General features: G+C 50.1%; 1 protein-coding gene across 13 annotated transcripts in view; it reads left to right on the top strand.

Annotated features, from left to right (window-relative positions):
- SSBP3 (single stranded DNA binding protein 3) overlaps nucleotides 1–10,197 on the top strand; it is a 176,845-nt gene extending 166,648 nt beyond the window's left edge. For all 13 annotated transcript variants that reach the window (XM_054236279.2, XM_035251581.3, XM_054236277.2 and 10 more), the window contains 4 exons: nucleotides 6,910–6,988; nucleotides 7,243–7,271; nucleotides 7,364–7,465; nucleotides 8,474–10,197. In XM_054236279.2, coding sequence (XP_054092254.1) covers nucleotides 6,910–6,988; nucleotides 7,243–7,271; nucleotides 7,364–7,465; nucleotides 8,474–8,503 — 240 coding nt within the window. In that variant the 3' untranslated portion in view covers nucleotides 8,504–10,197. The remainder of the gene's footprint in view (nucleotides 1–6,909; nucleotides 6,989–7,242; nucleotides 7,272–7,363; nucleotides 7,466–8,473) is intronic.
- Nucleotides 10,198–13,003: the final 2,806 nt, after the last annotated feature.

Below are 13,003 nucleotides of genomic sequence, written 5' to 3'. Positions count from 1 at the left end.
GACAGCACTGTTTTTAGCATTGGATGGGAATGAATGGACTGTCTGCCTCAAGTGGTCCTGTCGCCGTGTTTCCTGGCTGTCGATGCTGCATCAGGGCTTGTGACTCACTGCGGAGTACATCACTCAGGGCTGCGGCACTGCACGCTGCAGTAATGCGGGTTAGCAACATCTGCCTAGCAGTCTGCCGCAGATGCAGTGTTAGGCTTTGTGTCTAGATGGTGCTGGTTTCAGTCTTGACATTGTGAATGTTGTGACCATGTTTCCTAAGAGTTCAGATGATGAAAAAGAGAACGATGACAATGCCAGCACCAGCGTGACCCCAGGCATCACTGAAAAAGAAGGCTAAATGACCATGTTACTTTAATGACAGATGCAAGGACACACACAACTAGATCAGGGAGGAAAGAACCCAAACAGAATGTGCTGCGTGGAGTGCGGCAAAGAATGTGGGATCGGGCATGTGGAGAAGGGGAGGCGGAAGCACATCGGACATTGAGTCTCCCAAGTCTGGGGCGTATCTTTCCAAATCAAGGGTTTTTTTGACCTCGAAAGGGACAGCAGTTCTCAGTCAAAAACAGCGGTTGCTGAATTAGCTGCAGCATACGCCTTGAATGGACACCATTACCTTCTTGTTCCCTTGATTGTACTACAAACCAACGTTACATTTCCTGATTTGGAAGTTACAACTAAAAGTCCTGTGGGCCGGGCGTGATGGCTCACACCTGTAGTCTGAGTACTTTGGGAGGCCGAGCTGGGTGGATCATGAGGTCGGGAGTTCAGTTCAAAACTACCCTGGCCAAGATGGTGAAACCCGTCTCTACTAAAAATACAAAATTAGCCAGGTGCAGGGGCAGGCACCTATAATGCCAGCTACTTGAGAGGCTGAGGCAGGCGAATCACTTGAACCTGGGAGGCAGAGGTTGCGGTGAGCCGAGATCGTGCCACTGCACTCCAGCCTGGGCAACAGAGTGAGACTCCATCTCCATAAAAAAAAAAAACAAAACAAAAGTCCTATATGTGAACCAAAGGGAGGGGGACTTGGGATAACAGTTGCATTGCCCCTTTCCAGCAGTGCTGATCCCGTCTGATCCTCCCAACAGTCGTGCTTCCGAGCGCGTCAAGGGATGCCTCAAGTCACAGCAGCAGGTTTTCACTAGCTCTTAGGTATGTTGATTTGAAAACTGGAGTTTCAAATCATTTTCTTGATTTTCGTGAAGATTTTAGTGAAGTCACTGAAGACATAAAAGATTGTTCTCTTCTCCAAATACAACCTAGACTTTGCTCATTTATCTACATATTTGGCAGACAGTACATAGTTAATTTGGGCAAATTTCATTTAGTCTATAAGCTTCTTACCAAGGAAAATGGAAACATCTTACCTGCTAAATGTTCACACCTTATACCCGACACTGTCACAAAGGGGTGTAATTTGCTTACCTGTGATAGCAGCTTTCATAATGAAAGTTTTGGGTCACTTTTCAATTTCCTCAAAACATGCCGAAGTACTTAATGAGATCTTTGGCTTCACAGACAGGAGAATGCCTCTGACGCGTGTCCACGAGATGACTGTCATTATTGCTGGCCATAGAAAAGATGTGAAAATGTTGGCTTACTGTGAAAACTTCTATTTTTTAAAGTGTGAGACAAGAAGGATGTCCTTTTCTAATTTGGAAATGCACTGAGATGAGAATGGAAAAAGGAATTACAATAAAATAGAGGCCAGGCACAGTGGCTCATGCCTGTAATCTGAGCACTTTGGGAGGCCGAGATGGGAGGATCACTTAAAGCCACGAGTTCCAGACCAACCTCAGTAACAAAACAAGACATCCTTACTGTCTCAGCAACAAAAAATAAATACATAGGCCAGGCACAGTGGCTCACACCTGTAACTCCAGCACTTCAGGAGGCAGAGGTGGTCAGATCACTTGAGGTCAGGACTTTGAGACCAGCCTGACCAACATGGTGAAACCTCATCTCCACTAAAAATACAAAAGTAGCCAGGAGTGGTGGTGCAAGCCTGTAATCCCAACTGCTTGGGAGGCTGAGGCAGAGGAATCGCTTGAACCTAGGAGGCAGAGGTTACAGTGAGCCGAGATTGCGCCACTGCACTCCAGACTGGGTGGCAGAGCCAGACTCCATCTCTTGATTTACAAAAAAAAAGATGTCCTAAAGGCTTTATAAAGGCAGGCAATTCAGAGACCAGTGGGAAAGGAAGCAGAGCAAAAAGTTCTAATATATTCTGGGCCAGAAAGAAACATTGTAATTTTTAATTTAAATATTAGTAATGTTTGTTTCATTAATCCTATTGTGTTTATATTTGTTCGTTTATTTAGAGACAGAGTCTCTGTGACCCAGTCTAGAGGGAAGTGGCATAGTCATGGCTCATTGCAGCTTCAGCATCTGGGATCTCAAGGGATCCCCCCCGACCAGAGCCTCCTGAGGAGCTGGGACTACAGGCACGTGCCACCATACCCAGCTAAGTTTTTTGTGTGTTGTAGAGATGAGGTCTCACTATATTGCTCTGGATGTTCTTAAACTCCTAGGCTCAGGAGATCCTCCTGCCTCAGCCTCCCAAAGTGCCAGGATTATGGATGTGAGCCACCATGCCTAGCCTATGTTTTATTTATCTTATACATAAATAATAAACCAGGTGCAGTGGTTTGAGCTTGTAGTCCCAGATACTTAGGAAGCTGAGGCAGGTGGATCACTTGAGCCCACTTTAGCTTGGGTGTTGGAGCAAGACCTCATTCTCTGAAAAATAAAATAATAATTAATATAATATAGCCTATAAAATTTAAATATTTGAGTAAAAAGTTATTTATCAGAGGACAGAAACCTTATAAAAATATTACCTTTTCTTGGCTGGGCGCAGTGGCTCACACCTGTAATCTCAGCACTTTGGGAGGCTGAGGTGGGCGGATCACGTGAGGTCAGGAGTTTGAGACCAGCCTGACAAACATGGAGAAACCCTGTCACTACTAAAAATAACAACATTAGCTGGGTGTGTTGGCGCATGCCAGCTAACTCAGGAGGCTGAGGCAGCATGCCAGTAATCCCAGCTAACTAGGGAGGCTGAGGCAGGAGAATCACTTGATCCTGGAGGCGGAGGTTGTGGTGAGCCAAGATCGTGCCGTTGTACTGCAGCCTGGGCAACAGGAGAGAAATTCTGTCTCAAAACAATTTTTTTCCTCATACGTATCAATTATTTAACTAGTCTGCCTCCTGATTGCTACTAATTGCCGTTGTTAACTAGTTCATATTGTTTATGTCATAGCATTAATCTCATAGAAAAGTAAATAATACAGAATAAATGATGCTGAGACAACTGAATATCCACATGCAGACAGATGAGATTGAATTTAGAGCAGTACCCAAAAGTTTAACTCAAAGTTAATCATGGGGGGCCAGGCGAGGTGGCTTATGCCTGTAATCCCAGCACTTCGGGAGGCTGAAACCGGTGGCTCATTTGAAGTCAGGAGTTCAAGACCAGTGTGACCAACATGGCAAAACCCTGTCTCTCCTAAAAATACAAAATTAGCCAGGCGTGGTGGTGTGCGTCTGTAATCCCAGCTACTCGGCCGACTGACACATGAGAATCACTTGAACCCAGAAGGCGGGGGTTGCAATGATCCAAGTTCATGCCACTGCATTCTGGCCTGGCTGACAGAGTGAGACTCTGTCTCAGAAATAAGTAAATAAAAATAAAGTAGACCATAGACCTTAAATGTTAGAGCTAAAATGACAACAACTTGAAGAAAGCATAGGAGTAATGACCTTCTTCATGACCTGAGTTAAGCCACGCCGCCTAAGATGCAAGACCAAAAGCACAAGTAGCAGAAGGAAAAAGCAGACAGACTGGACTCTGCTGGGGTTTAGCATCTGTTCTTCGGTGTCAGGAAGTAAAAAGAGAAATGGAATGGAGAACATATTTGCAAATCATGTATCTGATAAGGCACTTGAATTCAAAATAAAGAATGCTTAGAACCACTCAGTAATAAAAAGACAACCCAATTTAAAAATGGGACAAGCACCTAAATGGACATTTCTCCAAAAATTACCAATAGCCAATAAGCACATGAGAAGACGCTCAGTCATTAGGAAATGCAAATCAAAACCACAGTGAGATAGCACTTCACACCCACTAGGATGGCTGTAGTGAAAACGACAGATAATGACTGGTGTTGGGAGGGTGCGGAAGCATTGGAGCACTCAGACACTTGTGGGACTGTAAAATGGCACAGCTGCTTTGGAAAACAGTTTGATGTTTCCTAGAAAGATTAGACAGCCTAGTGATGTCTGCATGATTCGAGAATTGGGTTACCCTATAACCCAGCAGTCTCTTAGGTATCTGCCCAAGAGAAATGAAAACGTGTGTCCACACACAGCTTGTACATCAGTGTCTGTGGAAGCATGAGTCATAATATCCGAACAGTGAAAACAACCTGAACGCTCCCTCCACTGATGAATGGATAAATGAAATGTGGTATATCCATACGGCCGAGTGCTTTTTGTCTGTGGGAAGGAATAAAGTACTGATTCATGTGACAACACCGATGAGCCTTGAAAACATGCTAAGTGAAAGAAACCAGCCACGAAAGCTCACATGATTTTATGTATTGGCATGTCCAGGATAGGCAAATCCATGGAGACAGAAAGTAGATGGGCGGTTGCCTGGGCTCAGGGATTGGAGATAGTTGGAAATGACTAGTCAGGTGCGGGATTTCTTTCTGAGGTTATGGACGCGTTCTAAAATTGGTTGTGGTGATGGTTGCACAATGCTGTAAATACACCGAAAACCACTGAATTGTACACTTTAAATGGGAAAGTACACAATAACTGGTTTTGAAGTAATCCCTGTTTCTTCTTTATACATTGATGTTAAAGTAACATATTCATATGAAAGTGACAACATCCTTGTGCATAATCCTGTATTGCCATGTTTGGGGATTTTTTGGGTCTAGGATGGCTGTTTCCTGAGTTGGCTTCCTCTCGTCCTCTATCATTTGGATTAATAGGCATGAAATTTGTTGCTAGATGGCAAAATGTGCCCAAAAGCCTGTGAACTGCTTTGGTGCGGGTCCCACTGGAGAGGCAAGGATGTCCCCTCCAGTGTGGGTGGGCACAGGAAAGTGGCTCATGCCCTAGCTGTGCCCCTGCAGCCTGGTCACAGCCTTACCCCTTACACCCCGTTCTGGGTTCCGGCAGGCCAAGCAGCCACCCACTGGGTAGCCTTCTGCTCATGCGGAACCCCCGTCTAGAGTGACTTCTGTGATGGCTCTGCCTGCCCAGATTTTACCCCTCAGTTTTGTTGATGCTTTCCTCCTCCTCCAGGCAGTCGGTTATAATTTCTCTGCCTTGCTCTGAAGCTGCAACTGTACTTTGCAGCTCTGGAAGCCAGCATCTCTCTCCTCCTGTTGGGTAGTTGGGTATCTGTGAGCTGCTCCTCTGGGCTGAGGCTCAGGTGACTCAGCTCTGCGTTCATGGTGCCCAGTCGCAGCCAGGCACCCAACAGTCCTCCATTCCACAACCCCACTCCCTTCCCACTCCATGCATGTCCAGTCTGCATCACAGGGCCTTGGCTCTCCAGGCTGGGCTTAGCCACCCTCCCCAGCCCTGTGACTCGTGGCTGTGGGATGTGACCTTTCTGGCCTTCCTTTGCAAAATGAGTTTGATAGTTCCATATAGGCCTGTGGGTGGATAGAATCGACTCTGTCTCTGAGCCCCCATCTGCCATATCCTCAGTTCTGCACAGGAGCCTCATTAGTGACCTCCTGCCACCACCCAACAGTCCCAGGGTGCCATGTGGTGCCTCCTGGACCTAGTGCCCTAGCTCCCTCTTCCCTCCCACTCATCAAACCCCACCTTTTCTCACACCTAGTCCCAGGAAATGTCTTTTCTTTTTTCTTTTTCTCTTCCTTTTTCCCCTTTCCTTTTTCCTCTCCTTTCCTTTTTCCTCTCCTTTCCTTTTTCCTCTCCTTTCCTTTTTCCTTTCCTTCCCTTTCCTTTCCTTCCCCCTCCCCCTTTCCCCCTTCTTCCCCCTTCCCTCTTTCCTTTCCTTTTTTTCAGATGGAGTCTTGCTCTGTCACCGAGGTTGGAGTACAGTGGCGTGATCTCAGCTCACTGTAACCTCCGCCTCCGGGTTAAAGCGATTCTTCTGCCTCAGCCTCCTGAGTAGCTGGGATTACAGGCGCCCACCACCCTGCCCAGCTAATTTTTGTATTTTTAGTAGAGACGGGGTTTCATCATGTTGGCCAAGCTGGTCTCGAACTCCTGACCTCAGGTGATCCACCCACCTTGGCCTCCCAAAGTGCTGGGATTACAGGCAGGAGCCACCATGCCCATCTGGAAACGTCATTTCTAACTTCTTTTTGTGAGCTTGGAGAGGGCCAGCATGACGGTTCCAGGGCTGCTGTCAGGTTCCAGTCCCAGCTCCTCCACCTCCAGCCTCTGGGACCTCAGGCAGAGCATTTTCACAGCTTCCTCACCTGTGAAGCAGGGATGGGGAGCACTGATGTTCTGGTCCCTGGCCTGGCACGGTCGGAGAGCTAGCCACATGTGCCTTTGTCTGGGGAACCACATCCTCCACACGGGGGATGGAGAGGTCCCTGTGGTGGGATCTGAGAGGCTCGGTTTGAGAGCTGCCTCTGGGTGGAACTAGGTAGTGGCAGGCCAGTCCCTCTCCCTCACCTGGGACATAGGAATGAGCACCTCTACCCTGCAGCTTAGAGGGCCCAGGTAAGGATCCTGGCCCAGCTCGCAGGCAGGGCATGTCCAAGTGTGTGTGAGCAGAGCCTGCCAGAGCAGGGGTTCCCCAGGACCAGGACTCTGGTGTAGCTGCAGCCCCCCGCCTGTGAGGGGTGAAGAGGGCCTGGGCCCACTGAGCTGCCATGCCCTGTGCTTCTTCCTCAGTTCCCAATGGGTCCCGGCTCGGACGGTCCAATGGGCGGCATGGGCGGCATGGAGCCACACCACATGAACGGATCGTTAGGTGAGTGGCCCTGCTTTTGCCATGCCCCGCCCTGCCCAGGCAGCCAGTTCTGTGCCTCAGCTCTGGGCTCAGCTGGGCCTGGCACACAGGAAGATCCTAAGAGAAGGATGCCACCCAGAAACTTCTCTGCACAGAAAGTCCTCCACACAGTGTGGGACTTGGATGGAAGGGCTTAGAGGCCTGAGGAGCCCTGAGAGGTGGGGAGATCCTTTGTGGAAGAGCAGGCAAGAAACTGGATTCTTTTTTCTTTCCAGGGTCAGGCGACATAGATGGACTTCCAAAAGTGAGTGTGCACTCAGCCTCCCTGGTTGCACCCCAACTGTGTGGGCAGGTTGTTGGGGACACAGGCGCTCACCTCCTCTCCTCTTTCCACAGAATTCTCCTAACAACATAAGTGGCATTAGCAATCCTCCAGGCACCCCTCGAGATGATGGCGAGCTAGGAGGGAACTTCCTTCACTCCTTTCAGAACGACAATGTAAGCCTCCCCCCGTGTCCACTGCTGTCATCCCCAAGGCCTGGGGACTCTTACCTAACAAGTTGCGAGCTGCAGGGCCGGGCCACAACCTGCCAGCTGAGCTGGTGGCCGTGTTAATGGGCTTTCTACCTCAGTTATTTTTCCAGCAGAAGTGTGCAGCCCTGACTCTGCCCCGAGACTGCCTGCTGGTAGGGCCTTCTGGAGGCAGCTCTGTGCAGGCTGGACTGACTCCTCTGGCACTAATTAAGCTGATATGGCCGGGAGAGCCCTGGGCTGAGAGAGTTGGGGCAGCATTGCCCCAAGGGTCCATTTCCATCTGTCCAGTGGGGCAAGGTTCATGCAACCAGTGATTTTCAGGGCTCCTAACACAGAGGGGTCAGCTGTGTGCTCTTCCATAGAGGGCTTCTGTGTGCATTCTCATTTGAAGAAACAGTGTTATGATTAAGCAGCTTTCCAGAACCCCAGACTGCCAGCCTGGGCAACATGGCGAAACCTCATCTCTACACAAAAATACGAAATTTAGCCAGCATGGTGGCGCATGCCTGTAGTCTCAGCTACTTGGGAGGCAAAGGTGAGAGGATTGCTTGAGCCCAGGAGGTTGAGGCTGCTGTGAACCTTGATCACACCACTGCATCCAGCCTGAGTGACAGAGTGAGACCCCTGTCTCAAAAACAAAACCAGAGCCCCAGACTGGTCCCACCCAGTTGCCCTCAATCTGGAGAGAAGAGGATGACTCGGGCAGGAGCAGGGGAGGCCCTGTCAGCTGCCATAGCTCCCAGCACAAGGGCAGGCTGGCACTGAGAAGTGGTTCTTAGCTCCCGCCTCATGGCCTTCATCCTACCCTGCCAGCCCCCTGCCCACTCTGTGCCACCATGTGCCCCTCAGCCCAGCCACAGCCCCAAACGAGCCCTGCTCAGTTCCGTGCAGTCAAACCAGGCTCCCCGTGCCTCGGTGTGTCAGCGGCCTCCCCACAACCTTCACCCGCTCTTCTCTGCTTCTCCCTTCCAGTATTCTCCAAGCATGACGATGAGTGTGTGATTCCCCCTTCTTCAAGATGCTGAGAGAGCCGGCATTGCAGGCGGGAAGATGCCAGAAATTATGCAAGAAGTGAGGTGTCATTATCCAGGAGCTGGTGGGGAGGGCATCTCCCTGCTCCCCTCAACCCCCTCCCACCCCCTCCATGCCCTCCACCTTTCCCAATTTTAGTTTCATGCAATAAAAAGGCCGAACTTTTTATTCCATAAAACATGAAGGACAAAAACTCAAAATGTATTTCGAGTCAGAGACCAGGAAAATCCTACCCCTTGCTCTTTCCCCAAAGTACCTTTTCTGTACATGACACTTTTTTGTTGTTTTTTTTGTTTGTTTGGGATTTTACCATTGTTGGGAGTTTTTTATTTGTTTTCAGGGGGGTTTTTTGGGGGAAAAATTTTTTTAAATGGAAGCTTCTAGCAAGCCCCCCACCCCAATCAACCCCTATGCTTTCTTCTTAAAAAAAGAAAAAAGAAAAAAAAAAAGAAAACCAGAAGCCCTGCTGACTGTGCCCAAGCCCTTCTACCAGGAAAGCTAGTCTAGGTGTGAGAGCCTACGTTGTCTGTAGCCATCAAAAATAATAATAAACCGGACAGTTTACAATCGGTGGTTTCTTTCAAAAGGCCTTTTTTGGAAAGGAGAGGCAGTCACTGTTTTCCACTTGGTGTTTTGGTTTGTGCAGCGGGCAGGGGAGGAGCGGGAACGTGTTTGTTCTGGCTTGATTTCTGTGGCAACAGCAGTGGCACCCTTGGAGCCCAGAACCCAGCACCCTCATCATGTGGCCAGAGGGGCCAGACCACCGACCCCTTTCAGGATTCCACCACAGCCGAGCCCATCGCTGTGACCCGGTGGCATGCACTGTTCCAGGACGCCTTCCTCCTCCGCCTCTCCTGGACCTCCCTCCTGTCCTGGCCTCCCTGCCTCTCCAGCCCCTCCTCCGCCCCCACCCCAGTCTTCCCAGTGAGAATCCTGCCAGCCGGGTGGTGGCCTGGTGCAGAGTAGGAGAGGCTGCCACTGACAGGATGGCTATGACCTGGGACATGGAAACAGTGACCTTGCATTCTGGTCCCAAGATCCTCGCATCAGTGTCATCATGTGCACCGGCAGGGGGGCTGGAGTTCCGGTTTTCTTTTGTTTTTTCTCTTTATTCGTCCTTTCTCAAAGATGGGATACTGACCAGAATTGCTCTGTATACGCTTGGGACTGGATGGAAAGACTTTGGAGCAGCTGTGGGGGGTAGGGGGACACTGACAACCAAACAGACGTGCTGTCTCCGGTCCTGTTTTTATTTTCAAAACCAACAAGCCCGACAGTGGAGCCTGTCCCCTCCTGGGAGGATGCTCACGGCCCATTCACCTCATCACCCCATGGAAACCTTTGTGTCTTGCCCTGGAAGACACCCGAATTCTTTGTACATTGACACCCCCTTCTCCCTCCCTCCCTCCCTCCCCTGTAGCTGGTCTTTGTTTTACTCCCTCCCCTTTCTGATCCATGTATATCATATTATGTGAGATATCATCTGCCTGAAAAAAGACTTCGTGCGGATTATTGGGAACATTGTAGCTGTTTCTGTGTTTTTTCTTACCTTGTAGTCTGGTTCTGAATTAAGAGAGGAAAAAAAAAAAGTAATTATGCTACATTGTAGTTTGTGTACGATATATGTTGATAACGTTTTATTAAAGGGACATCTTTTTTCCGCAGCCCTTCCTGACCTGTTTGGGGAACGTGGGTTGGAGTTTATTACACTGATGACAAAATGCAGGGTGACTTGTTGGGGACAGTTTTTGTTCCTGGTGCATAACAGGATGAGGTTTTGTGTTTGAGGCATCTGTCCCTTTTTCCTGGGCCTGCAAGTTCTGTGTTCTTGTGGAGTCGTCATGGCCTCTGCAGAAGGTGGGTTGGGAGGGAGGGTGTCAGTCTCACTTTAAATATTTGGGGGCCTTCTAAAAGCCAGTTTCTGTTTCTTGTCTTGCAAGCACATTTTGGCTGGCTGGCATATCTTTTATTTTTCTGGAAGTAGAAAAAGGTTCTTGGTGCCCTGTGGTTCCTATGGGGAGACCCTATCAGCCAGAAGGGCCCTGTAGGCCATAGCCACTCCCTGCTTCCCCCCCACTCAGGTAGGGCTGGCTTCACCCCAGACTCCCAGCTGAAGTGCCTGCTGTTTGCCACTGTAGGGGAGCACAGGGAGGTTGGTTTTTTTTCCCCTAAACCTCCAAGGCAGTGTGGGAGCTCTCAAAGGGCTTTGAGAGTAGTACAGTCTACTTAAATACTGGAAAATGTATGCTGGTGGCATCCTTGGAGATGAATCCATTGGGGTTGGCGGGATGTGGAGGGAGCCATTCCCAGATGACATCTAGGCAAGAAATAGGGCTAGGGTGAGGTAAGCCACTGTGGATGCTGACTTGCACAATGACTAGAACTTTCTACTTTCCTGGAGCTCTGGGGACGTCATTCTAGGCCTGCAGCAGGAGCAGGTGCTGGGGTGGGTGGGTGGGAGGACACTGAGGGCCCGAGCAAAGTGCAGGGTCAGCCCATGTTTATAAGGCCCTTAGGGGACCAGGTAGCAAATGGCCAGGTTTAAATACTGCTTTTGCTGCAGCTTCTTGTGTGGCCGTGGGCAAATTAGTTTATATTTCTGCTCTCAGTTTCCTCAGCAGCAGAATGGGGGGTGATGGTGCCTGCCTCATGGGTGGTGAGGTTAGCACCATAAAGTACTTAGAACAGTGCCATTCATGGACTAAGCATGTAGTGATCACTTGTGTTCATTACAAGTGATGTTAGTCGTGGGGAAGAGTCCAAATGGGTGTGTTGGGGAGTACCTGGGAGGATCTAGAAGATTCCATCTGGTCCTTCCCTCTTTATCTTGAAACAAGGTTTCCTAGGCTTTGCTCAGCACAGCCACCTTTATTGGAAAACACCCCCATTGGAGAGATGAGACTGAGGCTGTGACTAGCCTGTATCAATGGTGCTGACCCAGGGCTGGGGAAAGGTGGGGAGGATGCGACATTTATCTAATACCGGTGCCCCTTTGGAGCAAGAGTCAGGTATAGACAAGAGCCGTGGGATTGGGGTGCTGAGCCAGGAGAAGCCAGGTCACAGAGCCCAGCCTGGAAGGAGTGCCTGCTGTGTGCTGTGCTACCCCTCCGCCTAAGGCCCCTCGGCAGCCCTGCAGTTGTCTTTACAACACAAATGGCCCTGGTGCAGGTTAATTTGGCCTTCCTCAGGGGCAGGTCTCTGAAAAACAACTAGTTCTTGTTCACCAACTGTTTTCACTGCCTGGGGCCAGGCCAGAGCTCTACATGAGCCAGTGGAAAGACCCTGAAATGAGCAGGAGAAAAGGGAGAGTCATGCGAGTCCTTCCACAAAGGAGGGCTTCGGCCCATCACCGAGAGTGCAGGAGTCGGGGCTGGACCACAGCTTTCCTGTTGCAGTCATGGCTGTCCACAGGCCCCTCAATTCTAGGGGTCAGCCGGTGTGGGGTGGGGGGCAAAGCTAGGATCAGGCCTGAGATAGGACCCCACACCTGGGCATCCCCACTGCCCCCTGCCCCAGAGCCAGGAAATGATAAACTTAAGTCACTGACACCAGCAGCGGCACAGCTACTGAGGTGCTCAGCCAGAGCAGGGCTCCAGCTGGGGGTAAGGCTGCTCAGCCTGGCTGCCTGGTGACCTGCCCCAGTCTCTGCTATCCCATGAAGTAGTGGGCTGTGTTCCCAGATTCCACAGACTCCAGGAGATTGATCCCAGAACATACCCAGGGCCTCTCTGAGGGCTCTGGCCCTGAACTGAGAGGAGCTGGGTCTCTTGGAGTTCAGGCTGTGTCTGCAAACCTGGTCTGCAGAGCTGCGGGGCTCCCCTGGACTTCAGCAGTGACTGGGCAGGGTGGGATAAGGGGCTGCAGGCAGATGAGCCTTGCTCTGCCTAACCCTGGGCTCACTGGGTACAGGCACTGGGGGCTTGGAGTTGGGGCTGAGGGTTGGAAATAAAAGGTGAGACCAACGAGGTTGGGTGCTGGAAGGCAGAGTCTGTTCTGTCCTGCCTATTCCCAGGGCACCTGCGGAGCTGCAGAACCTGGCATCTGGTTTCTGGAATTTAGCCCCACCCTTGGTTTCCTGCCTCCATGTCAGCCCTCCAGTGCCACAAAGACCATCTCACCTTTGAGCTTCCACAGGCTTCCTTCTTTCCATCCATCCACCCATTCATGTGTTTTCTGAGCACCCCTTTTATGCCAGGGGTGGTTCTGGCACTACGGGTACAGTAGTGAATAGACACAGAAAGACGGAGATGCCCTTTGTGGAGGTGGGCAGGCTGCAGGAAGAGCTCTGTTCTGGCAAGTTAAATTTGAGATGCTGATTTGATATCCAGTAAAGACGTCAAGTAGGCAGGTCTGAGCTAGAGACATACCGTGGGAGTTGTTGGCACTTAGAGGGTCTTAGAAGCCACAAGACTGGCTGAAATCATCTACAGAATGAATGGGAAAGAGGCCGAAGGACTGGGTCCTGACATC

This window comes from Callithrix jacchus, chromosome 7 (assembly GCF_049354715.1).
Source record: "Callithrix jacchus isolate 240 chromosome 7, calJac240_pri, whole genome shotgun sequence".
Taxonomy (NCBI): domain Eukaryota; kingdom Metazoa; phylum Chordata; class Mammalia; order Primates; family Cebidae; genus Callithrix; species Callithrix jacchus.
This window is presented reverse-complemented; position numbering and strand designations above follow the sequence as displayed.